Raw genomic sequence first — 24,150 nt, forward strand, 5'->3', positions numbered from 1 at the left:
TTTCTCCAGGGACCAAAGCGGATGTTGGATGCTCAAGTGCAGACAGACCCCGTATCCATCGGACCAGTTGGAAAATCCAAGTAAACAAATCACTCCGTTCTCACCAGGCCCTCTTCCCACTCCACCTCCCGTCCAGACTCACTCTGTGTATATATCTGTTTTTCTCCTGGCCAACCAATGAAATTCTGCCTACAACTTCAACCTGAATTGTAGATCGAGGTGTATTATTTACGTCTCTAGTCTGGTCTTTCTTGGCAATGCAGCTGTAAAAATGGGTTAGCAGGTTAACTAGGTAGTTCAGGAGAGCTGGTGAGTGCAGGTGTGGGATGGAGGAGGTAGATAAAGGCATCTGTGTTAGGTGATGAAAAGAGAGCAGTAACCAGTAAGCAGAGGGAAAACAGAGAAATGAGAAAAAATATTCTGCATTAAAATAAATGCTGACTCGTCCCCTAAGCTTCAAAGGGGAAGGGAAGATCTGTTTGTTTCAATTCACACTTGGAGGAAGGAGGACTCTAGGCAGGCTCTGCCTTGGGCATCTGCCAGCTTTCTGCAATGGAACGTGTGGGGAGTAAAGAGGAATGGGTAAGAGTTGGTTTTCAAATAGGGTCCTTGAAAGTTATCGGTGAAGGGAAGTGATTATCTGGAGAGGGATTGCAGTGATTTGGGGGAACAATTATTTCTGAAGTGTAGGGACAAGGGCATGGATTACCAACTCCAAAAGAAAACCCAAGAGTAGAAGGAAAAAAGTTGCAGGTTTGTTTTGCCACACAAAGGGGCGCCAAGACCTCCACTTTTCCCTTTGCAGCTGGTACCCCTAACAAAGACTGTCTCTGCAACGTTTTGTTATTAATGCTTCTCAGATGGTGGAGGGGCTTGCTTCATCTTTTCCATCTGACGCTTATCTCACACCTGTCTGTAATTTCCTAATGTGTTCAGGATGTTCTCTGATTAAAAAACCTTCCCCTAACCTGGTTAATAAAAATTTACAGAAGATTATTTAAATACTCGAGGTGTTTTTTTTTTTTAATTCTTGTATAGGGAACTAAATTGGAGCATGACTCCATCAAGGTGGAGTGCAAAGCAGCCTATGACTGACTGATGCTCATGTATATTGTACCTTTCTTTTTCTGATTTAATTAAAAAAAAAACTATCGGATTTTAGAAAATCTTCTCATTCTAAACGTTAAATGCGGCTCTCTAGTGCTCTCCACAAGAGCCGAGTCTTCTTAAGCAGATGATAAACAATGCCCACATACATATTCAGAGATCCCTTCCCACACACCTTTGTGTGCTTGTGCAGACTGGTAGATACAGGGCTGGAGAGATGGCTCAGTGGTTAAGAGCACTGACTGTTCTTCCATAGGTCCTGAGTTCAATTCCCAGCAACCAGATGATGGCTCTCACAACCATCTCTGGTGGGATCTGACGTCCTCTTCTGGCATAAAGTCATGCAGGTAGAGCACGCATATGTGAAATAAATAAACCTTTTTAGAAAAACTGATAAACTCAGGACTAGACTGGTGCACATGTGTGACTGGGCCTAACGGTTGCAGCCGCTGCCCCAGCAAACCGGGTTCTGCCACCAGTCCTCCGTACGCCAATTTAAAGAGCCAAATTAGTAATGAAAACCAGAAAAGGGAGATTTGTTCCATGTGGCCACACTGGGAAGAGGGATAGAGATCCAGTGAGCCTCTCCCACCGCTGCTGCCCATCTTCAGAGTCCTGACAAAAGGGTAAGGTTTAAATAGAAGATGATAGAGCCACATAACCAAGCCACCCAGTCCTGCTGTGATCCCAGGACACCTTTATCTCAGCTCCAAGTCTGCCCCCACAAGCTATAAAACTTTCTCCAGTAAACAAACACCTCCTCTGGCAGCCCTGGGGCTTCAGCCTCTTCCTTTCCCATCTGGGGACTCAGGGAGAAATTCTAATTTGTTTCACAAGGGCCACAGGTGTCCCTCTAGATATATTCATTTCTGCCAAGCACACAGGTTTCACACACACACACACACACATCCACACTCATATTCACACACTGGCTCACACAAACTACAGGAATCAAGGAATATCCTGTCAGCAAGGAATATCCTGTCCTGGCAAGGACGAGAGCACAGGGGCCATAATAAAACAGACTAGGAAATTGGTAGATGCTCCCAAGAAGAGCCGCGTCTGTAAGCCCCAGATGTGGAGAGAGTAACATGGCCTGTAGGCTGCTAACAGACTGACTGGATTCTGGGCTTCAAATATGGTCCAGCAATGGTTTTCTGGAAGCTAAATTACTTCCTGGGTCCTCCCGACCTGAGTTAGAAATCCTGTTGGTTCCTGGGCGGGTTGTGGGTGGGGATGGGGGCAACTACAAACACCTTGGGAAAGTTGGAAGAGGGGAGGAAGTGGCCACACCTCCCAGTCCCTCCAAGTGGCCATCAATGAAACCAACCAGCTCTCTGCTCCTTTGTCTGCAAAACCCTGAGGGCGTTGCCTGCTGTGACCTTTGGCCAGCCTCTGAGCTAGCGCAGCCCACAGAGGAAGGTGACAGTCCTCTTCACCTTACAGGGCACTAGCGCTCTGGGCTCAGCTGAGAACGGTTTCCAGGCAGGATAGGGAGGTTCAGAAGCAGGGAAGAGTGACTCGGGCCACCCGGCTATAGCACCCTCCCACTTCCTGGAAACCAAACCCAAGCTGCGGTGGGGGAGGGGCTCTCTGTGGCAAAGCCTTGCAGAGCCCCTCCCTGGCTTTTTATCCCTGGTCCCTCCCTTCTCCTAGGCCAAAGAAGAGGGAACTCTTAAATGAAATTGAGGGGTTTTTTGTTTCGTTTTTATGAAGGTCAGGAAATTTAAGCCACAAACTCAAACAATGATTTTCCTGCCAGGACCCTAAACCCCCAGTAGCTGAAGACGGAAGTTTGCTGTTCCGCGTGAAAGTTGTGCGCTTTGAGGTGTAATCCCATTTCTGATGAATTCACAGCCGGCACTAACTGCCACACCTCGCGCTGCTGGAGTGTGAAAAAGAACAGGCACTCCACAAATGCGCACAGAAAGACCACGGGAGTCAGAGGGCTAAGGGGCCGCAAACTCGACCCCACGGAGCCAAGCCAAGCTCGGGCAGGTGGAGTGGGAGGCAAACCTGGCAGGCAGCAAGTGTTCCAGGATCCTCTCCCCCAAAGACAACAAAATTAAGACGTTCTCGGGAGGAGAGGGGGCAAAGGTGCCGGGTTTGTCGCGATGAGTCATTTAATGATTTACTGATTTGTTTGTAGGTGCACAGGGAAGTGTCTCCTCTTCCTTGCCAAGAAGACGTGGCTTTTCCAAGAATGGAGCTAGTGAGATGAGATGTCCATCACTGTGCGTGCAAGAAGTGTACACACACACACACACACACACACACTCGTGTGTACACACATGCACGCACACTCTCAACGATGCCTTCCAGTTCCTGATAACAGAAACTTTTTGACTGACATGGATAAAAGAATTCACTCAAAGGAGCAGTAGTTCCCAGCAGCCCTTGGATTCATCCTCTTGGTGAAAGAGCCACAAACCTAAGGAGCTGCCAAAAATAGGAGTGAAGAGAAAGGGTGCTGGTTTTGGTGGTAGCCCTTTGCTCTTTAAACACAGGTCTCTCCCTTCCCACTCCCACCCCAAGCACTGTACAAACAGTCCAGATAAACTGGGCAGTGGGGATCTCATTAAATTTACCAAGACCGGAGTGGGCCCCTCTGCCTCCTCCTCAAAGATATAGAGGAAGGCTAGGTCGCAGGCGTGGTCTCTTCGTCCCATAGCCCCAAGCTAGTCTTGGGCCTGAAGCAGTCAAATCAGAGCTTGGGGTGCATGCAGCTCAGTGGTACAGCACTGGTACCGGCACAAATGAGGCCTCGTGTTCCATTCTCCGTGTTGTGGGGTTGGAGGGAGTAGTGACATGGTAATTAACCAAATAGAAGGAAAGGGAAAGGGCACCAGTTACCCACTTTCCCACGGTGCAAACCTCTAGATTAGCGATGGGCGCTGTTGGGGCTCGCTTTACCCACCCCCTCCATGTCCTCTTCAGAGCTCTTTAAGGAAGCAGTTTGGCACAGCGAATAGAGTCGGGTTCTTCCCTGGTCAGGACTGTGTTGGGTCTGTAGAAAACAGAGCAGCAGATGACTGCCCATTAGCAAGAGGAAAACAAAACGATAGCAAACAACTTACAGACATTGGTTACTGGGGTCTTTGTGACGGCAGACACACAGGCCAGGGCTAGAAATTGTGGTTCAGGAAGTTGGACATTTTTTGACCTCAGCAGCGCCACCCATAAAGCTACCCCTGGCCCCTCTGCATCCTGGAGCCTCCAAGTTGCGTGGCAGAAGCGAACCACGTGATTTAACAGAAACAGGGGTAGCGGCCCCTGCTGCTTGACTGGCTCTCACACCCAGCCTTCTTAGGAAGGCAGTCTCTAACGTACAGCAGTGTCCGCCCGACTCCAACCCCCACTCCCCCACGCCCCCCACACTAAATTTAACTGCTTCAGTTACGTTTTCTTAGGAACCGATCGGCGGGAACCTGTATGGGTTTGTTTCAGATTTCCAAATGGGTGCTTCCTGACAAAATGGCCCCAGCTGCACATCTGGCAACGGTTGCCTTTGAGGCGAGCTCTTAGGAGAGTCTGTCATTCAAAAGCCTTTTGCCTAATCCGACCACATGGGTGCGCTCCAGGACCTGAGTTCTGCAGACTGACCAAGGCGCTTTCTTCTATGGCTTTCTTCTACGGACCCAAGAAAGATTTAAGAGTTTGCTGTTAACTTCTAGAATACAGTCGGATTTCATTAGGAGAACTGGAAGAATTAAGACAAATTGGCCAGTTACTGCCTATGATCCCCACAGCCCTCTGAGCAAAAATAAGCTGGGTAGGTCTTCTGTTCCTTTTTGTTCCACCCTGCAGAAAGCTTTGAGGGGGGGGGGGGGGGGAATATGGGACTGCCAAGCGTCCAAGCAACCTTGCTGCTTCTACCATGTTCCGTGGTCTGACCGTACCTCTCCCTGACTCCCCTCCCCAACACACTCAATTGGAGATCAAATGAATTCCCATCTCTACTTCCTCCCGCAATGAAGGTGAGGATCACAGTGGTCACAGCTAACAGCGCAGTGGCTATCCCACAATCAATAATCAGTAAACAACAGCCATTCCAGCATAGGAACCCGTTAGCAGTAACAGAAGCCCTCCCCGCTCCCCAGGCTCACATCGGCTACTAATACTAGCATTACGATATTTATCACAGCACACACAGTGTGCTTTGGTTCTCGGAGACTTCCGGCTGATAATGAAATACACCCTTACATATAACAGGTGTGCCACGGCTTGGCTCTGGTCCCAAGAGGCTTTGCTCTGCCTCGTTCTATGGGTTAACTTTGGACTAAAACTAGCAACAGGTGATGAGTGCCACTGTAGGCAAGGGGATTATGGGATCATTTTAATCAGTTTCACCTGAGCGTTTGAGGGAACTCGACCTCGGAAGGCGGCTACCATGACTGCAGTAGTTAAGAGCGGTCCTCAAACCAACCACCCCTAGAAAGTCTCCGTTAGCCACAGAGTGGGGGGAAGCTTAGTGTCCCCCAAATGTGGTCCCTGGGTTGTGGGCTTCTCCAGATCAGGACTTTTTAGTCTCTCATGGTCACTGTCAGGCAGCCTCGCACGATGCCTGGGCATGGCAGATACTCAGTAAATGTCACGTGGACCACTAGACTGATAAACTCCACAGGCACCAGCCCTGAGAACAACTCACCATATGCTCTAGAGTGAGCTTCACGTAGCTCCAAACGTTTGCTCGTTCTGATCATATCAGACCTGCCAGATGACCGGCTCGGTGGCTCTCAGTGGACGGCCGTGGACCAGCAGCCGCAGCATTGACTGAGAGCTTAGCAGGGGTAAAGGGTCTTCACACGCTAATCCGGACTCTGACCTAAACTTCCCAGAGGAGGACCCAGCCAACCCATGCCCTTATGGAGCCTTCAGATGGTTCCAGTGTAGAAGAAAATCTGAAAACCACAGAGAGGGGCCACATCCTGAAGCCCCCTCTCTGAGTACGTGGTCCGAAGACCGGCCCTGAAGATGCAGGTTATAAAAGCCAGCTCTGAACATCGTTTGACGCCAGCTAGTATGCAGCACGCCTATGGTCTTGTTACTTCCCATTTTACAGATGGGGGAAAAAAACCTCTCAAGTCTACACAGAGTAAAAGCAGTGTTGCCCAAGGCTGAAACCCAACCTAAAGTTTTATTTGTATGTTTTAGAGACAGGGTCTCATGTGTGCTGGGCTGCCCTTGAACTCATTATGTAGCCAAGGATGGGTTTAAACTTCTGATGTTCCGGGCTCTGCCTTCTGATTCTGGGATGAGCAAGTGTGTGCCACTGCACCTAGTTCGTGTGGCACTGAGGATCAAACATGGGACTTTGTATGTGGCAGGAAAGTCCTCCACTAACTGAGCTACCACCCCGGCGTGGCCAGCAGCAACTCTTGTGGGCCTGCGGAAGCCTTGGGAAGGACAAGGAGAGTGACGAAGGTCTGAGGATGTGACATTGTGGGACTGAGACAAAACACGGCGACGAGGACACTTGAATGGAGCGTGGCCTTTTACAGAGGGGACAGCTGAGCTAATTCAAGAAGAATGAAGAAGGCTTGGCCAAGGGTTCCCAGAGGAACAGGAGGTGCCGAACTGTAGACTCTGCAGAGCGAGCGTAAGTAGTTCAATACAGCTGGCCGGCTGGCTGGATAGCACGCCTTGGAGAGGCCAGAGGCCAGGAGGCAGCACAGAACTGATCTTCCAGAATGTGTAGGAGTCCGCTATAAAGACCTGAAGCTATCTATAAGCTGGGAGTATAGTTTCTGTGCCAGACAATGTGCTGAGTGTGAGCAGGACTCTGATTGCCCCCCATACAAGAGAAATGAATTAGAGGGGTAACATAATTAAAATGTCTTCATTTTGGTTTCCAGTAGTACCTAATACAAACAATCCAGCCAGTATTTACCACGTGACTAACTGTCCGTCAGATATTAATTACAAAATATATCATTTCTTTTTAAGCGTAGGTAATGACTGTAAGAAGTATCCACTTAGGGGCTGGAGAGACGGCTCAGCGGCTAAGAGTATATACTCTTCTTGCAGAGGACAGGAGTCTGGTTTCCAGCACCCACGCGGGGCAGATCACAAATGCCTGTAACTACAGCTCCAAGGCATTGTGCTCCCCCTTCTGTCCCCTGGGGACACTGCACTCCCATACACAGATACAAACACATACACACATAATTAAAAATAAAATCTTTTTATATAAAAAATGTCCACTTAGATAAAACCTATCAATGGCTTTAGCCGTTAGAAAGACACCCACCGAAACATTCACTTCTAAGTGTCAGTGGTGACTGGACTCGGGCCCAGCCATCCACCCAGGTGATCCATAGCCACAACGCAGGGCTCAAGTCGGAGCCCATTTGTTCTGTTGAGCCTGCGCAGTAATGGCTGGGTGGTTGGGAGTAGAGCAAACAAGAAGCCACCGAGGGTTGCGAGCTCAGTGGCCAGGTACCAGTGCACAGCAAGAGTTACTGACTGCAGACAGCATCTAGCCTGGGGAGAGCACGGGTGTCCTCTAGTGTGAAGGCATTTGGTCTTTGGGATGCCTTGTCCCATCCTATCCCCTTACTGGCTCATTAGAGAGGGCGGGGGAGCTCTGGGTTCGCGTCCCATTCTGAAGTACATCCGTTTTTCTGGGGAGAATAAATCAATCTGCCTTTGACTTCCCTTAGTTGCAACAATATAAGGTTTCCATGGCAACAGATTCTGCAGATGCCCCATCTTCAGCCCAGGAAGTACTAACGGCTTCCCACCTCAGAAGTCCCTCATTCTCTGCTCCTCTTCTTGGTGGTCTTCTGCAGATACAGTCAGAGCTTGGTCAACCTACCTTCGGAGTATTCTGGAAATCTTTGCGAATTTGTCCCCAGATGGCACAGAAACCTCCTGTCTCTCTGTGCAGCAGCTTGGAGGGGTCCTCTTCACAATTCCTGCAGAACAGGCAGCCACAGTAGTGAGTGGTGTGCTCATGGCTCCACTTTGCCACCCATCACTTTGCTTGTAAACTGCTTGCATCTCTCTACTCTGCAGCAGGGGCTGTGTCTATACTGGGCGTCTCAGGAAGGCTGGGACCATGCCCATAGTTCAGCAGCGAGAACTGGGTATGGGCAGTGGTTTTGACGTGCTGGAGGGTTGAGAGAAGGCTAGCCTGCAGCAGAGAGGTTCAGAGAAGGAAGCTAGAGGAGGTGTCAGTGTGGTTGCTGTGTCACTGTGAGAAAAAGAGCTAGGATGTTGTTGAGGACAACTGGAGCCAGGGTGCCCTTGAAAGTACACAACACACACACACACACACACACACACACACACACACACACACACCAGACCCAGAAACTGTCAGGAATAAAACCTGGGAGAGGCAGATTGAATAGGAGGTTGGAAAGATGACTAGAGAGACATCACAGCGTGGTCGGAGACCTGGTTGCAGCTGGGGTGAGGATCCCAGCCCTTATGTGGGTCTGAGTAAATGGCAGTGTGGAATGGTCGCGATGGCTTTATCTTCAGAACAAACAAAGTTAGTGTTGAGAACATGCCCCGGCCATCCACGTCAGCACGCCACAGAGACGCCTGGGCGCCCATACTTGTTGCTACATTATTCACAAGCGCCAAGCTATGGAAGCGGCAGAGATGCCCATCGGCAGGTGGATGCATAAAGAGGAGGCGCTGTCTATACATAATAGCCTCTGTAATTTCGTTTGTAAAGAAAAATGGGATCATGACATTTTCAAGAAAATGGCTGGGTCTGGAGAACACTGTAATCAGTGTAATAAGTGTAATGTGGGGCTTGGAAAGACGAACTGTGGGGGGAGGATCTACAGGGAAAGAGGGGAAGAGCTGGCTATGAAAGCCAAAGGGGGTCTATTGTGGGGACGGGCGAGATACGGAGAGGAGGGAGGAAGGGCAGCGGGCAGGGTATGAGAGCGTCAGGATGAACCCCGTTATTGTGTACACTAACTTAAAGTTAATTTTAAAGATTAAATAAACACATTTTTTTTAAAAAAGAACAGAATGATGGTTACAGTCAGAGCTTAGACCCCGAGTGCGCAGAGCCTCAGCCGGAACTGGGTTCTGCTACTCCCTAGCTGTGTGGTCTTGAGCAAGCTGTTTAAGGTCTCCAAGCCTTGCTTTTACGCCACGGAGGAGATGGGCAAAGTCCCCTCACCAAACTGATGGAGATTTGGCGATGCTTAGCAGGTGAGGAGTGATTGTGGAACTATTAAGTATGGGTTGGCGCCTACTAAGTGTTCGTTCCCAGGGAAACACTGGCGACAAAAGTCAGCTGTTTGGAAGGGGAATGAAAATGGAAGTGAAAGGGTCGGTCAGGCCCTGAAATCCCTTCCCGGGTGGGGGAAAACTCAGTGGGGAAATCGCCTGCGGCTCAAGCGTTAAGGACCAGGACTGCAGTTTGATGACCAGCATGCACATAAAAATCCACATATAGGGGCACCCAGAGCTGGACAGGCAAAGACACATCCCTGGGATTTGCTGGCCACCCAGTCTAACCGAATAGGTGAACTTGAGGTTCAATGAGAGACCTTGCCTCAGTTGAGGCTGACACTCAATGTTCACCTCTGACCGCCACACATGCGCGCGTACTTCATACACACGCATCCACCCGAATTCACACATACATACTAACCAGCTAAAATGTCTCTTTTCTCCTGTTTACTACTCATCTAGGATCTGCCTCCAGACTTTCCTTCAAACTCTTATGAAAACATCTCCTTTTCAGAAGTTAAGCCCCAGCTGGAGCTCCAGCGCCCTGCTCCTCCAGCTTGGCCCACAGTCACGCTCTGGGGGTCCGCCTTCACGCGCCAAACCCACTCGGCCACCCTGCCTAGGTAGCTTTGCTGGCCAGTCCTCACAAGTATGCAGCGATTCTGAGAAGACCAAAACAGGACATTAGGCCCTCAGCCCAGACAGGGCTGAAAACCTAAAGTGCAAAATCCTTCTGAGGGACAGAGTTCTTCAGTTTCTCTCAATTAGGGCCTTGAAAAAAACCAGGTCCCATGCCAAGGTCTCAGAATTGTTTAATGGCGTGCGTTGCAAACGTTTGGTCTCTTGAGCCAAACAGGAGACTTGATGAGAAAGAGCTGAGCCAGTGGCAGCGTGGTTGAAGTCAACCACAAGACAGGACGTCTAGCGTGTGGGGGCAGCTTTATTTACTCTGTCTGCAGCGGAAGAGCTTTGCATGGCACTTCTGGAAAATATTGCCTAAGAAATCAGCCTTCTAGGCTTTCAGAAAAACAAAAGCAAAATCAACATACTACCAACAAAGGAGTGTGTGTGTGTGTGTGTGTTATATGTATGTTTGTGTGTATGCACACGCGTGCAAGTTCTCTCAGAGAATGATCTTGGAGAGATGACTATAAATGCAGAAAAGATAAAGAGCAACAAGATTAAAGCATTACAAAATTTAAATGAAACTAATTGGGTTAGAGATAATAATGTCTCATGAACGTCAAAAGATATGTACAGGGTTTTTGTTGTTGTTTTAGTTTTGGTTTTTCAAAACAGGGTTTCTCAGTAGCTATGGACCCAGTCCTAGAACTAGTTCTTGTAAACCAGGCTGGCTTCTAACTCACAGAGATCCACCTGCCTCTGCCTCCTGAGTGCTGGGATTAAAGGCATTTGACACCACCGCCCGGCAATATGTACAGTTTTAATGTACGGCGCGGCCATCACATGCATGGTAGGAAAGACAAGAAAGGAATGAAATGTGCTCTCCCGTTGCATGATCTAGGAAAGTAAGTGCACTGATTTTATTTATTTCTGATGATCAGGGATAATCACCACAGTCCATGAGGTGATAAGAAAGACAAGAGAATGTAGCAATAGCAAGATAAATGGAGACATGGAGTGATCTAAACACACACACACACACAAAAGAAAAAAGATAACAAAGATCTCCTTAACTTAAGAAGCGAGAGAAGAACAAAGAGGGATTGTGCTGAGCACAGCAGCCCTCACTTGCAACCCAAACACTTGGCTAAGACAGAGGATTTAACATTGGAGGCCAGCCTGGGCTACATAGGGAAGCTCTGTATCCAAAAAGGGGGCTTAGATTCATAAGAGGAAAATGAATTGAAAACAGCTAATAATATATTAGCATTGTGTTACTAATATATTAATAATTACATTAGTTATAAGCTAACTAAATACTTCAGCTAAAAGCTTTCATCCCAGGGGCTGGTGAGGTGGCTCAGCGGTTGAGAGGACATGCTGCTGCTGTGGAGGACCTGGGCTCTCTTCCCACGGCACAGCCTGTGGTTCGTGACTGCCTGTGATTCCAGTTTCAAGGGGAACTCACATCACTGGCTTCTTCAGACATCTGCACTTGTATGCACAGACTCCACTTCCTCATACACACACACACACACACAAATTTATTTTTAAAAAAAGGCAAGGAAGAAGAAGGAGAAGGAGGAGCAGCAGGAGGAGGAGGAGGAAGAGGAGGAGAAGAAGAGGAGGAGAAGGAGGAGGAGGAGAAGAGGAGGAGGAGGAGGAGAGGAGGAGGAGGAGGAGAGGAGGAGGAGGAGGAGGGGAGGAGGAGGAGAAAGAGAAGGAGAAGGAGAAGGAGAAGGAGGAGAAGGAGAAGGAGAAGGAGAAGGAGAAGGAGAAGGAGAAGAAGAAGAAGAAGAAGAAGAAGAAGAAGAAGAAGAAGAAGAAGAAGAAGAAGAAGAAGAAGAAGAAGAAGAAACCAGGTGGTAGTGGCACATGCCTTTAATGTTGTGGCATATACTTTTAATCCTGAGGCATTTGAATGGCAGAATCAGGCAGATCCCTATGTGTTTGAGGTCAGTCTGTAACTGGAGGTTTCTCTCCTGCCTACCAGTTCCCAAATAACCACTCTGAGGCTTAATATTATTTATAAACTGCTTGACCTACTATCTCAGACTTATTATTAACTAGCTCTTACAACTTAAACTAACCCATTTCTGTTATTCGATATTTTACTACAAGGCTCATGGCTTGTTACCTCACATCTTGTTTCCCGAGCAACTGCTGGCATCTCCCCTACTCTCCCTTCTTTCTCTCTATATTCAGTTTGGCTTTCCCACCTAGCTATATTCTGCCCTGCCATAGGCCAAAGCAGCTTTTTTATTAACCAATGGTAATAAAACATATTCACAGCAGACAGAGGGACATCCCACATCATCAGCCTGGTCTACAGAGCAAATTCCATGATAATCAGAACTGTTACACAGAAGAAAACCTTATCTTGAAAAATCAATTGATCGACCAATAGAAGAGATTTCATACTAAGTGGGGGAAGAAAAGACAACTATATTCTATGAGGTATATGAATACAAACACTCAGAAAGGATAAAAGTTAAAAGATGAGGCTATCCTTGGCAGTTGTGCAGTGGAGTTGACGTGTGTCAGTAAGATATGCTAACAAGGTGACGGCAAGATGATGAAGAGTCTTCGGCCAGGGGGCTGGAGCGATGGCTCAGCACTGGCTGCTATTCCAGAGGACCCAGGTTCAATTCCCAGCACCCCCATGGCAGCTCGTACCTGTCCGTGATCTGGCACTGTGATCTTGCACAGACAAACATGCAGGCTAAAATATCAATGTTGGTAAAAAAAATTAATTAATTAAAAAGAGAAAGAGAGAGAGTCTGAGGCTAGCCCAAGCCTGCAAAATGATCCAGTTAATTAAGGAACTTGCTACGAAGCCTGAGGACCTTAGCTTGACCCCTGAGATCCACGTGGTAGAAGGAGAAAACCAATTCCTGCAAACTGTCCTCCGATGTCCACATGAGTATATAGCATATATGTACCCCTACACACACACATAAACAATAAAATAAGTGGGTTTTTTTTAATGTGGAAACACATTGCGTGAATGCACTGACCTAAAGAAAGCTGCTTTAGCAACTTTGGTACTAAATGAGGTAGATTTTAAGGAAAGAAGGAATATAAATAGAAAGTGATATTTTATAATAGCAAAAAAAAAGTTCATCAAGCCCTCTGGAAAGACAAATCAACTCTGTCTATACGTACCTAGAAGCACAGCCTCAAGATGCAAGAAACAGAAGTTGCCAAGCCTAAAAAGGTAAAATCAAGAATTCCACACACAGTGGCAGAACCTTCAAGACTGTCACTGATAAGAAGGCAAAAGCCAAAAAAGAAGAACTTTGTTCAATACTGTATATGCTTGGCCTCAAGAAACTTCACAAAATAAACACACACTCGGTATGCATCCTGACCATAGCAGAATTAGCTGGAAACCAAAGCAGAGGAGAACTTGTCTGTGTAGTTGGAAACGGAGTGAAAGGATTCTGAAAACTCACAGCTTCAAAATCAAATTCCAACGGAAAAGAAGAAACCATTTCCTGCGCGTGGGATGTGGCTGAACGGATAACACCTTTGATGTGCAAACCCCAGAGCGCACATGAACTAGTGTGAGTCTGCAATCCCAACACTCCTACAGGGGATGGGAGACAGACAGGACCACACCAAAGCTGCCTTAACTGAAGAAAATTGACAGATCAGTCATCTTGGGGGGGACATGGGGAGACAAGTCTTGGGATTGTGGAAAAGGTTCTAGCACATTTCCACCCGAGTCAGGCTAAGCGTAGGTCTGAGTGGTGCAGGCTTTTCTGGTACGTGATTACCTTCCCAGAAGACCTGCCTGAACAACTGCCAGCAGCACGCAGGCCAGCTAGCCTGGTGTACGCAGCTGCAATGAGACCCCCGTCTCAAACAAGGTGAAGTCAAGGGCCAACACCTGAGACGGTCCTTTGACCTCCATACATAAACTATGTTGCACACACACAAGCATTCTGACTGAGTGAACCTTTGCCATACTAAAACAAAGATTCACCTAAAGACATACTTAAAAGCAAGTTTTTGCCAGACAGTGGTAGTGCATGCCTATTTGGGAGGCGGGGGCAGGTGGATCTCTGAGTTCAAGGCCAGCCTGGTCTACAGAGTGCGTTCCAGTACAGCCAAGGCTGTTACACAGAGAAGCCCTGTCTCAAAAAATAATAATTAAACAAACAAACAAACAAACAAATAAATAAATGATAGATGATAGCTAGTTAGGTAATAAATGATTGAAAGATAGGTACATAAATAGATGGAAGATAGATGAAAGAAAGAGAGAGAGAGAAAGAAAGGCAGATAGCAGAAAGGTAATGCACAGTGAAACGTGGTCCAATTTAGTTAGCGAGATCAAAGAAGCCTTCTTTGAAAGCTACATTTGAGAGAGTTTCAAATGAGTGGGTTAAGTCAGGCATAAGGGCTTGCAGAAAGCAGGTTCAGCAAGCCATGGGGAGCAAGCCAGGAGGCAGCATTCCTGCACCGGCCTCTGCTTCAGCTGTTTCCCTCAGTGACAGATGGTTACCTGAATACTAAGATGAAATCAACTCTTTCTTCCCCCGTGGCTTCTGCCCACAGTCTCTATCACAGCAGTAGCAGGAAACCCAGGACAGTGCTGTTTCCAGGCATCCGTCTGTAAGACCTCGCTGCAGGACAATAGACAAACGCATGCACCTGTGTTTGTTCAGGAACCACAGAGGGAGGTGCACCTGCTGGGTGCTGGTGCTGTTCCAATAACCGGAACTGTGCCAACGAGCAAGACAGGTGAGTTCCTGAGGGCCTAGAACTCACAGTACAGGTAGTCACAGATAGTCATGTCTTAGCCCGCCCCCCCCCCCGTCTCTCTCTCTCTCTCTCTCTCTCTCTCTCTCTCTCTCTCTCTCTCTCTCTGTCTCTCTCTCTTTCTCTCTGTGCTATACACAGTGTCTCTGTCTCACATACACACAGAGAGTCTCAGCCTTTCTCTCTTTCTCTCTCTCTGTCTCTCTCTCTTTCTCTCTGTGCTATACACAGTGTCTGTCTCACATACACACAGAGAGTCTCAGCCTTTCTCTCTCTCTCTCTCTCTCTCTCTCTCTCTCTCTGTGTGTGTGTGTGTGTGTGTGTGTGTGTGTGTGTGTGTGTGTCTCTCTCTCTTTCTCTTTCTCATTTAGGCCAGAGAAAACTTTGTCAAGCGTTGGATTTGGGTGAGTCATTCCTCAAGAGCCAAGAGCCACCCACTTTGTGTGGCTTTTTTTTTTAATTTGTTTGTTTGATAAAGGTTTTTCCTTAGGACTTGGAATTCATCAATTCAGTTAGGCTGGCTGACCAACCAATGAGCCCCGGGTACCCACCCGTCTCTACCTCCCTGACCCTGGAATCACAAGTACACACTGCCACATCTGACGTTTTTCTCCCCCACCCTGCTCCAGTTCTTAAGACCAAATTCATGTCCTCATGTTGAACACTTCACTACCTTTAATTACCTTTCTAGGTCAGAAGTCAGATCTTCAGGGAAACAAGGAATGGATCAGAGGGCAAGCATACCACAACTCTGCTCAGACCTTCTGATAAAGGAAATGCAGGGTGGGGTGTCAGAGACCAGGTTGAGGGGAACGGCCCTGGGCTCTGAATCCAAAAGTGACTCGTTCACATTGTACACTGGCATTTTGGAAAGGAGAGAGAGAGAGAGGCAGAGAGAGGCCGTCCAGATGTAGTCATGAGTATTTACATGTGTGAGTCAGTCAACCTGGGAGGGAGACTGTGGCCAACTGAGCTTGAACAAGTTTTGAAACCTCATTTCCAGATCCTTCCCAGGGTGCAAGAGCTTCCTGTTTTCACTGCAGCCTTCCCAGTCTCTGCCACTGCCATCCTCCCCTTCAGTCTGGAATGGTGAGCACACAGAAAGCCTACGGCCATCCTGTAAGCAGACAAAGTGGACAGCCTGGTTTCTGGCTCCTGTGCCAAAAGGGGAATTTGGTAGCTTATTTTTCAGCTGATTCACTATGGACCAAGAGTCCAGCTCTGGGAAAATGGGAAACAGCAAAAGCAGAAAACGATCCCAGTGCGATTTTTGTTTTGTTTTGTATTTTCAAGACAGGGTTTCTATGTGTACCTTTAGCTGTCTTGGTACTGGCTTTTGTAGATCAGGCTGACCTCGAACTCACAGAGCTCTGCCTGCCTCTGCCTCTCAAGTGCTAGGATTAAAAACATGTGCTACTGCCACCCAACTGCATACTTAAGTCAAAATAATAAAAGCAAAACACTTTAAAGTGCTGTGGTGATTTGAATGTAACTGGCCCCCATAATTTCATAGGGAGTGGCGCTATTAGGAGGTGGCTTTGTTGAGGTGGGTATGACCTTGTTAGAGGAAGTGTGTCACTGTGGGGATGGGCTCTGAGGCTTCTTATGCCCAGTGTCTCAGTTGACTTCTTGTTGCCTGCAAGATGTAGGACTCTCAGCTACTTCTCCAGCACCATATCTGCCTGCACGCTGCCATGCTCCCCGCCCTGGTGATAATGGACTGAACCTCTGAAACTGTAAGCAACCGCCTCAATTAAATGTTTTCTTTTTTTAATATTTATTTATTTACTTATTATGTATACAATATTCTGTCTGCAGACCAGAAGAGGGCACCAGACCTCATTACAGATGGTTGTGAGCCACCATGTGGTTGCCGGGAATTGAACTCAGGACCTTTGGAAGAACAGGCAATGTTCTTAACCACTGAGCCATCTCTCCAGCCCCCTAAATGTTTTCTTTGTAAGAGTTGCCATGACTATGGAGTCTCTTCACAGCAATAAAAACCCTAAGACAAGTGTATTCTCCCTTACTCTTCATGAATTAAAATTTCAGAAGGCAGACAGGCTGCTGTAGTGGCTCATTCCAGCATCTGGGGCCTGGAACAGGAGGACCTTGCGTTCTAGGCCATTCTAGTGCACAAAATAAGACTCCATCTCAAGAAACCAGAGTTGGGGACTTGGTCCGGTAGCAGAGCGCTCACTCTGTGTCTGGCCCAGCACTGCTAAGTCAATGACTTTACCTTAAAGATTTAACAATTTGAAAACATTGATTTTTAATAACTCCATGTCTGCTCCGCCGATGGAGATCACTAACCACAGCTCCATCAGGGGCCATCCTGAGCACTGAACACCAGGCAGCCTTCGTCCCTCGGGAGCCTTCATGTGGAGAATGTGTTCATCTCAAGATGCAGTCTTGTTTTCCCACCAGCTTCCTTCCTGCCTCGGAAGGGCTGGGTGTAACAGCAAGACTGACTTCCACTGAGAAATGGGTCCCTGTTCTATACAGAAGCATTGCCGTCGAAGAAGAAGGCAAAAATGCCCTTAGGTTGAGCTTTTTTGTCACCCCTGTTAAAAGCCAACCCACAGAGAGACCTCATCTCAGCCACTGTCACCACGGAAACTACCACGCATGCTGGCGAGGATGTGGTAAGAGAAGCCCCACCAACCCCCGTGCTCTCTGATGGGAATGTGCAGCCACTATGGAACAGTATGAATTCCTCAAAAACTGGGATTAGAAGGACCAAACAAGCCGGCTATCCCACTCCTGGTCACACACCACGAAGACACTTGTACATCCATGCTTACGGCGGCACATGCTAACCAAGTTCCCACTGACTCCTCGCAGCCAAATGCCAGCCTGTCTGTGGTCTTCCGTTCTTCTTCCCTTGTTGTCAGCTTCCGCTTCTCTCCCTCCCTCCTCACCCCACCCCCACTCCTCACTCCTCTCTTGCCTTTCTCTGTTCTGAAACAGCCAGCCCTTGCAGAACACCAAATCTATTGTCCTGCACCCCAAATCAACTTCTGGTTTCACAAGTAATACTGAAAATCGTTTCCCTAATTAAAATAACATGCAATTTAAAGACAAGAGTGCACAGCTCTCCCTTTGACGGTTTATTGACATCTTGAATCATCTTCCCCTTGAGGAAAGTTACGAAGAGAGTGGGGTAGCTCTCCTCTTCCTATGTGTGCTGGGCGTCGCTTGCTGCCTTTGGACATTTGTCGGTGTTGAATCTTTTTAACTGTTGCCCAGGTCTCCACAGCACAGATGAACTGTGGTTCATCTACCTGAGACTCTGTGGGAAAATATTTATTTCTCCTTCACTTTAACACACAATAAAGTACAGGGGGCACCATTTGCTCTGTCTCTCTGTAGGGGCCATTCCTTTCTCTAGGCCAGAATCTAAGAATTGCTCGTGAAGCTACTGTGGTATACGCATTTCTTCTTCAACATTGATAGGTATTGAACACACATACATGCAGTAGCACAAATGTATTCACCCTGAATACATTCAGCCTGCTTCCATCCTTCCACTGGACTCCTGAGTGGCTCTGGATAGCGAGCTTCCTGTTTTGCTTCCCTGTTTCTATGGCTTTTTCACTCTCTGGTCTCTCTTTCCGAAGTCCTCCTGCCATTGTCCTCTGCTCTACCTGTCCCGAGACGCAGCCATTGTCTGGGATTTAGACCTTCTCTCTCTGCCCAAGGGAGTGTATTGACTCCGTGGTTTGCACAACCATAAATAACTTCAGGGAGCCTGAAAAAAGTAGTTTTACCAGCCAAGTAGTTCCAGGACTTAAGAGGTAGAAGCAGGAAGAACAGGAGTTCGAGGCCAGCCTGGACAACATAAGACCTGCTCTCAAAATAACAATGAAAAAACAGATAATAAGTAAAACTCCTTGGGTTTCATCATGCACCTCTGCTCCTCTAGCACCGCGCATAGCTCCAGTTGCTGGGGCTTTCTGAGAACCCGGGAATCCATATTCTTAAGGGTGCTCTCCCCCCCCCCCCAAAAAAAGAGCTGCAAACCTAAATTTTATCACGAAAGTTAACACTTTCCTAAGAGTTGAACATAGATTTAGAAGAGAATTTAATCCCACATGATTAATAAAGCTGCTAGCAAGGAGCTAGACCGTAGCTTCTACCTCAGACAAATGTGCTTCCTTCCTCAGGCCTTCCTCTTCTGAACTGTGCCCTTCAAGCCAGAAACCCATCCTGGGCTTCCACCTGAGAAGTTGCTCCAGAATGCAACACACCCTTCCATCCATCCTCACTCCATTGCCTGGACTGTGTCCTCACTCACCAATCACAAGCCAGCACAGAGCATCCCAACTGGTTTCTTTGCATGCCTATGGGACACTCCTCCATTCTCAAACACCCTTGCCATCCACACGGTGAAAGGAGGGGTGGAAGAGGAGGAAGAACAGGAAGACGAGGAGGAGGGAAGTCAGTAAAGATTTGTGAAGGAAGAAGATGGAGGAGAAGGAAGAGGAAGAAATGGAAGATAATGAGGAGAGAGAAGTCCCCAAGACCTCCCCTGATAAGAGTCTTACTAAGAGATTTAATATTAATTATAAATGCTCAGTCAGTAGCTGGACAGGATAAGTTTAGGTGGGAGAATCAGACCAAGGACATTGAGAAGAAGAAGGGTGGAGTCAGAGGAGTCATCAGCCAGACACGGAGACAAAACAGGAGGTGCAAGGTAATGCCAAGTGACAGAATGTAGATGAATAGAATTGGGTTAATTTAAGTTGTAAGGCCTGCCATCCCAGCTTCCATCCAGGTACAAATTCCTATATTTCTCCCTTCCCCCTGGGGCCATAAAATTTCCCCAGCTCAGCTGCCTTGCGCACTGGGCCTGGGCTGTAGGCGCATCCCGGCAGGAGGCAGTTCCTGTGTCTTAAAAGCCTCCCTGAGGACAGGTAGGCCTGGTGTCAGCTCAGCGACATTCCTGACCAGCAAGGGGCCCTGACTTCTAGCAGAGGAGTCCAAACGAGAAGCAGAAGGAAAGAGAATGTGAGCAAAGAAGGCAAGACCAGAGGGAACCTTCATCCGACGATGGATGGCGATTCAGACGGAGACCCACATTGGAGCACCGGACTGAGCTCCCCAAGATCCAAATGAGAAGCAGAAGGAGGAAGAACATGAAAAAGGAAATCAGGACCACGAGGGGTGCAATCACCCACTGATACAAGGGGACTGATCTAATGAGAGTTCACCAAGTCCAGTTGGACTGGGACTGAACGAGCACGTGATCCAACCAGATTCTCTGAATGTGGCTGGCCCGGAGACTTTCTGAAAAGCCATTGACAACGACACTGGGACTTGTTTCCTCTGCATATACTGGATTTTTGGGATCTAGTCTGTTTGGATACTCACCTTCCTGAACCTGGAGGGAGGGGGGAGGAACTTGAACTTCCCACAGGGCAGGAAACTCTGAGTGCTCTTAGGGATGGAGAGGGAGGAGGAGAGGGAGTGGGGGGAGTGGGAGGGTGTTGGGAGGAGGGGCAGAAATGGAAACTCTTATAATTTAATAAACTTTGAAAAAAAACAAAAAAATAACCTTGAAGGAGCAAGAAAAAAAAAACAAAAAAAATTTAAGTTGTAAGAGGCATCTAGTAATAAGCCTGAGCTATTGACTGAGCATTTATAATTCATATTAAGTCTCCATGTCAGTTATTTGGGAACTGGTGGACAGGAAAGAAAAGTCTGCCTATAAGTCAATGTCATGTAGCCCCCGAAGCCAATGTACCAATCGTGATCTCCTTTGTCCAACGCTTGACTGACCCAGCATTATAAATTTTATCCAGATTTATCACATCAGATTTCATAGCAACATGCAGACATCAAGATTTCCCTGAAAGATCTAAGCAGCTAGTAGCATGCTGTCTGCAGTCTCAGCTATAACCAGAAAGAGACCTTTTGCATTCTCTGGGTTTTCTCACCCATTCAGCTTCAAGCAACATGACTGCCTTGCCCTGCGGGCATTGACAACCCCTGAACCACAGGCCACAAGTCAACAAGCTGGTGTGTTTGTGTCCTCCAGTCTGAACCGTAAGCCCTGCTCCCAACCCTTCCTCCATCTCCATCCTTTCTTCCACCGCTCGCCAAAGCTGGCTAGCAAAGATATTGCTTCAGACCTGAACACAAGCTCCACTCCATTGCCGTGGCTGTCTGAGTCACTTGAATCAAAGTGGATGTGCTCCATCCTGAGAGGGTTTGCCTTCGGCTCAGTGGATCTCTCCTCGGGTCGCTAATGAAGTCGAACTTTTTCTAGACAGCACATTTGAGTTTAAAACACTGCTACCTGAGCTCTTCGCGTCGTTCTTCAGAGCCCATCATTCAGCTCAGACTCCAACAGAGGAAGACAGAGCTCCTGGCAGACAGGCATGCCTCATTCCTGGGAAATCCCCCAGAGAACTGCAGTGACCGTGAGCATAGGAACACTGCTGACGCTCTTAGAAAGCACACACACACCCAGAAAGAACACACACACACTCTCAACTATTATCCTTGCTATGCATATAGGATGTATAAAATCACTGTTTTATACTGTGATAATTGATTGTGAATAGAACTTGCTAAAACAAACAATTAAAATTATTTTAGGGGGCTGGAGAGATGGCTCATCAGTTAAGAGAATACTTGCTGCTCCTGCGGAACACCGGAGCTCAGTTCCCAGCACCCACATCAGGCAGCTCATAAGCATGTGTAGTTTCAACTCCAGGAGCTCTGGTGCCCTCTTCTGGCCTCCTCCAGCACCAGCTACATGTGGGGCACATACAGGCAAACAGACACACACACACACACACAAATAAATGTGAAGATTATTTTTTGACACTAGCTTAAAAATAGATTCAGATTTGTATTAAGGCTTTTCAAAGTGGGAACGTCTACTAGACACCTAGCCATATCCTTAGCCCTTAGTAAGAGAGTAGCAACTGTCGGGAGGGACTTTTAAAACTACAAATCACAAACTCCTTTACAACTAAAAGTGTCATTTAAGAGGCCTCCAGCCAATGAGATGCCAGAAGCGGTTGGTGGAGAGCTTCCCAAACAGCCCCTTAAAGGCTGGTCTTATGTCTAGGGGTGCAAACTGGTAGATTAGGCTCGTCCGTCCCACTTCCTAAGTGCCAAGCCAAATAAAGGAACATCCTCAAATCCTGACCTTTCATTGTTACCCACCTCTGAATTCCACACTGGAGAACACAGATAAATCTTCCCTAAGCTGTGTGAAACTGTCTTTCCATTATACACAGGTAAACTGAATGCTGTTAAGAGCTACCTTGGATAAATGAAGAAGAAAGGGAGAAGGGGGCAGAGGAGAAGGAGGAAAGAAAGAAGGAAGGAGAGAAGAAGGAGAAGAGGAGGAGGAAGGGAAGGAGAAGGGAAGGGAGGGAGGGAGAGAGAGAAGGGGGAGAGGGGAGGAGAGGGGAAAGAAGAGGAGGAGAAAAAGGAGGAGAAGAGGAGGAGAGATCTTTTCTCCATTGAGTAGCCCAGCTAATCACCTCAGGTAGAAGGAAGGACTAATCACCTCAGGTAGAAGGAAGGACTAATCACCTCAGGTAGAAGGAAGGACTAATTACCTAAGAAACAGCTGTAAGTAACACTACTTTTATCCACAGTATCTCAAAATTTTTCAGGTGTGGTTTTGTTTTGTTTTGCTTTGTCATTTTCTACCTTTTAGCCCAAATAAACTCCAACATGAAAATCATCCACGGTGTGTGTGAAATACCGACACAGAGTTCTAAGTCATTTGCCAGATTTAAGCCCCAGTTTTTATTTCCTTTTTGGCTGAGAGCGAGATGTTCCTTTTAGGGGATGGGAGCTTCTCAGTTTCCCACACCGATGACTCAACTCGAATGTATCCTCATTAACATTCTAGATTTTTCTGTAATCTCCTCTGCTCCATACATTCAAGACAACTGTGCCAATCCCCAACAGCTTCTAACAACCCCGCTGTTTCCAGGGATGTGGCCCTTGCAGTCGCTATGGCTATGGATGATCTGAGTAATGGCCTCAATTCCTCACTTGTTTTTGAGCTGAGTGTCAGCCTGACCTCTGGGCACAGCAGCACATGACTCAAAGTGAGAGCTTCGCCGCTAAATCTGGCCGTGTTTGCTATCTCTGTTTTCTCTCTTGCAGATTATTCAAATACCATCTGGCTGAAGTCAAGTTGTCTCAGAACCCACAGAATCTCTACCCTGGTCCCTGTTGGATCCCTGAAAACTCAGCCACGCTGTAATCTCCTTTCTGAGTCTGTGCGATGCCTGCACGCTGCCAGCCCAGCTCTCTCTTTCAGCTCCAGTCCTCCTGGGACCCTGATGCCTCTTCTAACTTCCATGTGTTTTTTATCTCCTCCACCACAGTTGCTAAGCCAAATGTCCTGGAGGGAGGACATTTCCCCAAGTGCCTGTTCCCCTTCTTTTCCTTTTGACACTCACAGATAAGTCCCCAGCATAGTGTCTTTCCCAATCCAACACAGCCCCTCTGTGTCTTTGGGGACTTCATGACATCACCCAGGAATGTATCCTTAGAAACAAAAATGCAAAGCCCGGAACACCAGGAGACAATTAAAGAAATTTTCACTGGTGAGGTCACGAGTAGGAGAGACTTCTCCTTAATGGGCAGAAACATTTGCGGACTCAGCGTGCTACCAAGGCAGTTCTGCAAACAAGCTGAAAATGCCTTTCCTAATGACCCAGGCCAGTGACACGCAGAGGCCACCTTTAAGACAGAGCCTGTCTTGAATGGTGTCCAGAGGATAGATACCACCAGGTGTCAGCTGAACTTGGGAAGACAAAGATATGTCTTTCTCGGGAATCTGAATGTCTTCTTTTCCTTCCTCTCTCGTCCCCTATTTTTTTCTTTCTCTCCTTCCTTTCTCATTCTCTCCTTCCTTCCTGTTGCAGGGCTTCAGATGGACCATGAGACCTCAAGCATGTCGAATCAACTGTTCTACCACTGAACCACACCCTAGCCTTTATTGTTATTACTATTATTATCCTGACACAAGTCTCAAAACTGAGCTCATTCTGTAACCCAGGCAAGCCTTGAACTTGCATTCCTTCTGTCTCAGCCTCTGGGGTCCTAGGATTAGTCAAACCTGCTTGAGTTTTTCTTCAATCAACAAATTCTTAGCTGTTCATTAACACCACTCATAATTCCAGTACTTAGGGAACTGGAACAGGAGAATTGCCATGAGTTTGAGGCTAGCTTGAACTCCACTCAGAGACCTTGTCTCTAAATAAATATGTAAAGAAATCATATCACGCTCCTCTCCCTGCAAGCTGTACCCAGAGTTTCACTGCTGTGGTGGGAGTTTCGGTTTGTTCCAGTTTCTAACGGACCTAGGCACGAGTGGCTCTCTAAACGTGAACACAGACACAAAAATGAAATAAAGTGAAATTTTTATTTCTTCAATTGTATAGCCTCTCTTCCGTGTGGGCTATAGTT

At 47.4% G+C, this 24,150-nt stretch overlaps 1 protein-coding gene and 3 long non-coding RNA genes across 14 annotated transcripts in view; 3 read left to right on the forward strand and 1 right to left on the reverse strand.

Annotated features, from left to right (window-relative positions):
• Bcas1 (brain enriched myelin associated protein 1) overlaps window positions 1-996 on the forward strand; it is an 83,230-nt gene extending 82,234 nt beyond the window's left edge. For all 10 annotated transcript variants that reach the window (XM_085696962.2, XM_085696963.2, XM_048441184.3 and 7 more), the window contains one exon: window positions 10-996. In XM_085696962.2, the coding sequence (XP_085553088.2) occupies window positions 10-84 (75 nt within the window). In that variant the 3' untranslated portion in view covers window positions 85-996. The remainder of the gene's footprint in view (window positions 1-9) is intronic.
• A 2,008-nt stretch (window positions 997-3,004) lies between these two features.
• Window positions 3,005-9,082, forward strand: LOC148120564 (uncharacterized). The gene is made up of 2 exons (XR_015739010.1): window positions 3,005-3,105; window positions 3,257-9,082. It is a non-coding gene; the product is annotated as an uncharacterized LOC148120564 (long non-coding RNA).
• LOC146892720 (uncharacterized) lies at window positions 3,978-14,745 on the reverse strand. 2 transcript variants are annotated; one of them, XR_015004233.2, is made up of 3 exons: window positions 14,444-14,745; window positions 7,925-8,024; window positions 3,978-4,114 (listed from the first exon to the last, which is right to left on the reverse strand). It is a non-coding gene; the product is annotated as an uncharacterized LOC146892720 (long non-coding RNA). The 2 variants fall into 2 exon arrangements; XR_015739009.1 differs by lacking the exon at window positions 3,978-4,114 and having other exon boundaries at window positions 5,756-8,024.
• A 1,599-nt stretch (window positions 14,746-16,344) lies between these two features.
• LOC146892721 (uncharacterized) lies at window positions 16,345-16,714 on the forward strand. The gene is made up of 2 exons (XR_015003990.2): window positions 16,345-16,436; window positions 16,519-16,714. It is a non-coding gene; the product is annotated as an uncharacterized LOC146892721 (long non-coding RNA).
• The last annotated feature ends 7,436 nt before the right edge of the window (window positions 16,715-24,150 follow it).

The sequence above is a fragment of the Myodes glareolus genome, chromosome 10 (assembly GCF_982192425.1).
Source record: "Myodes glareolus chromosome 10, mMyoGla1.1, whole genome shotgun sequence".
Taxonomy (NCBI): Eukaryota; Metazoa; Chordata; class Mammalia; order Rodentia; family Cricetidae; genus Myodes; species Myodes glareolus.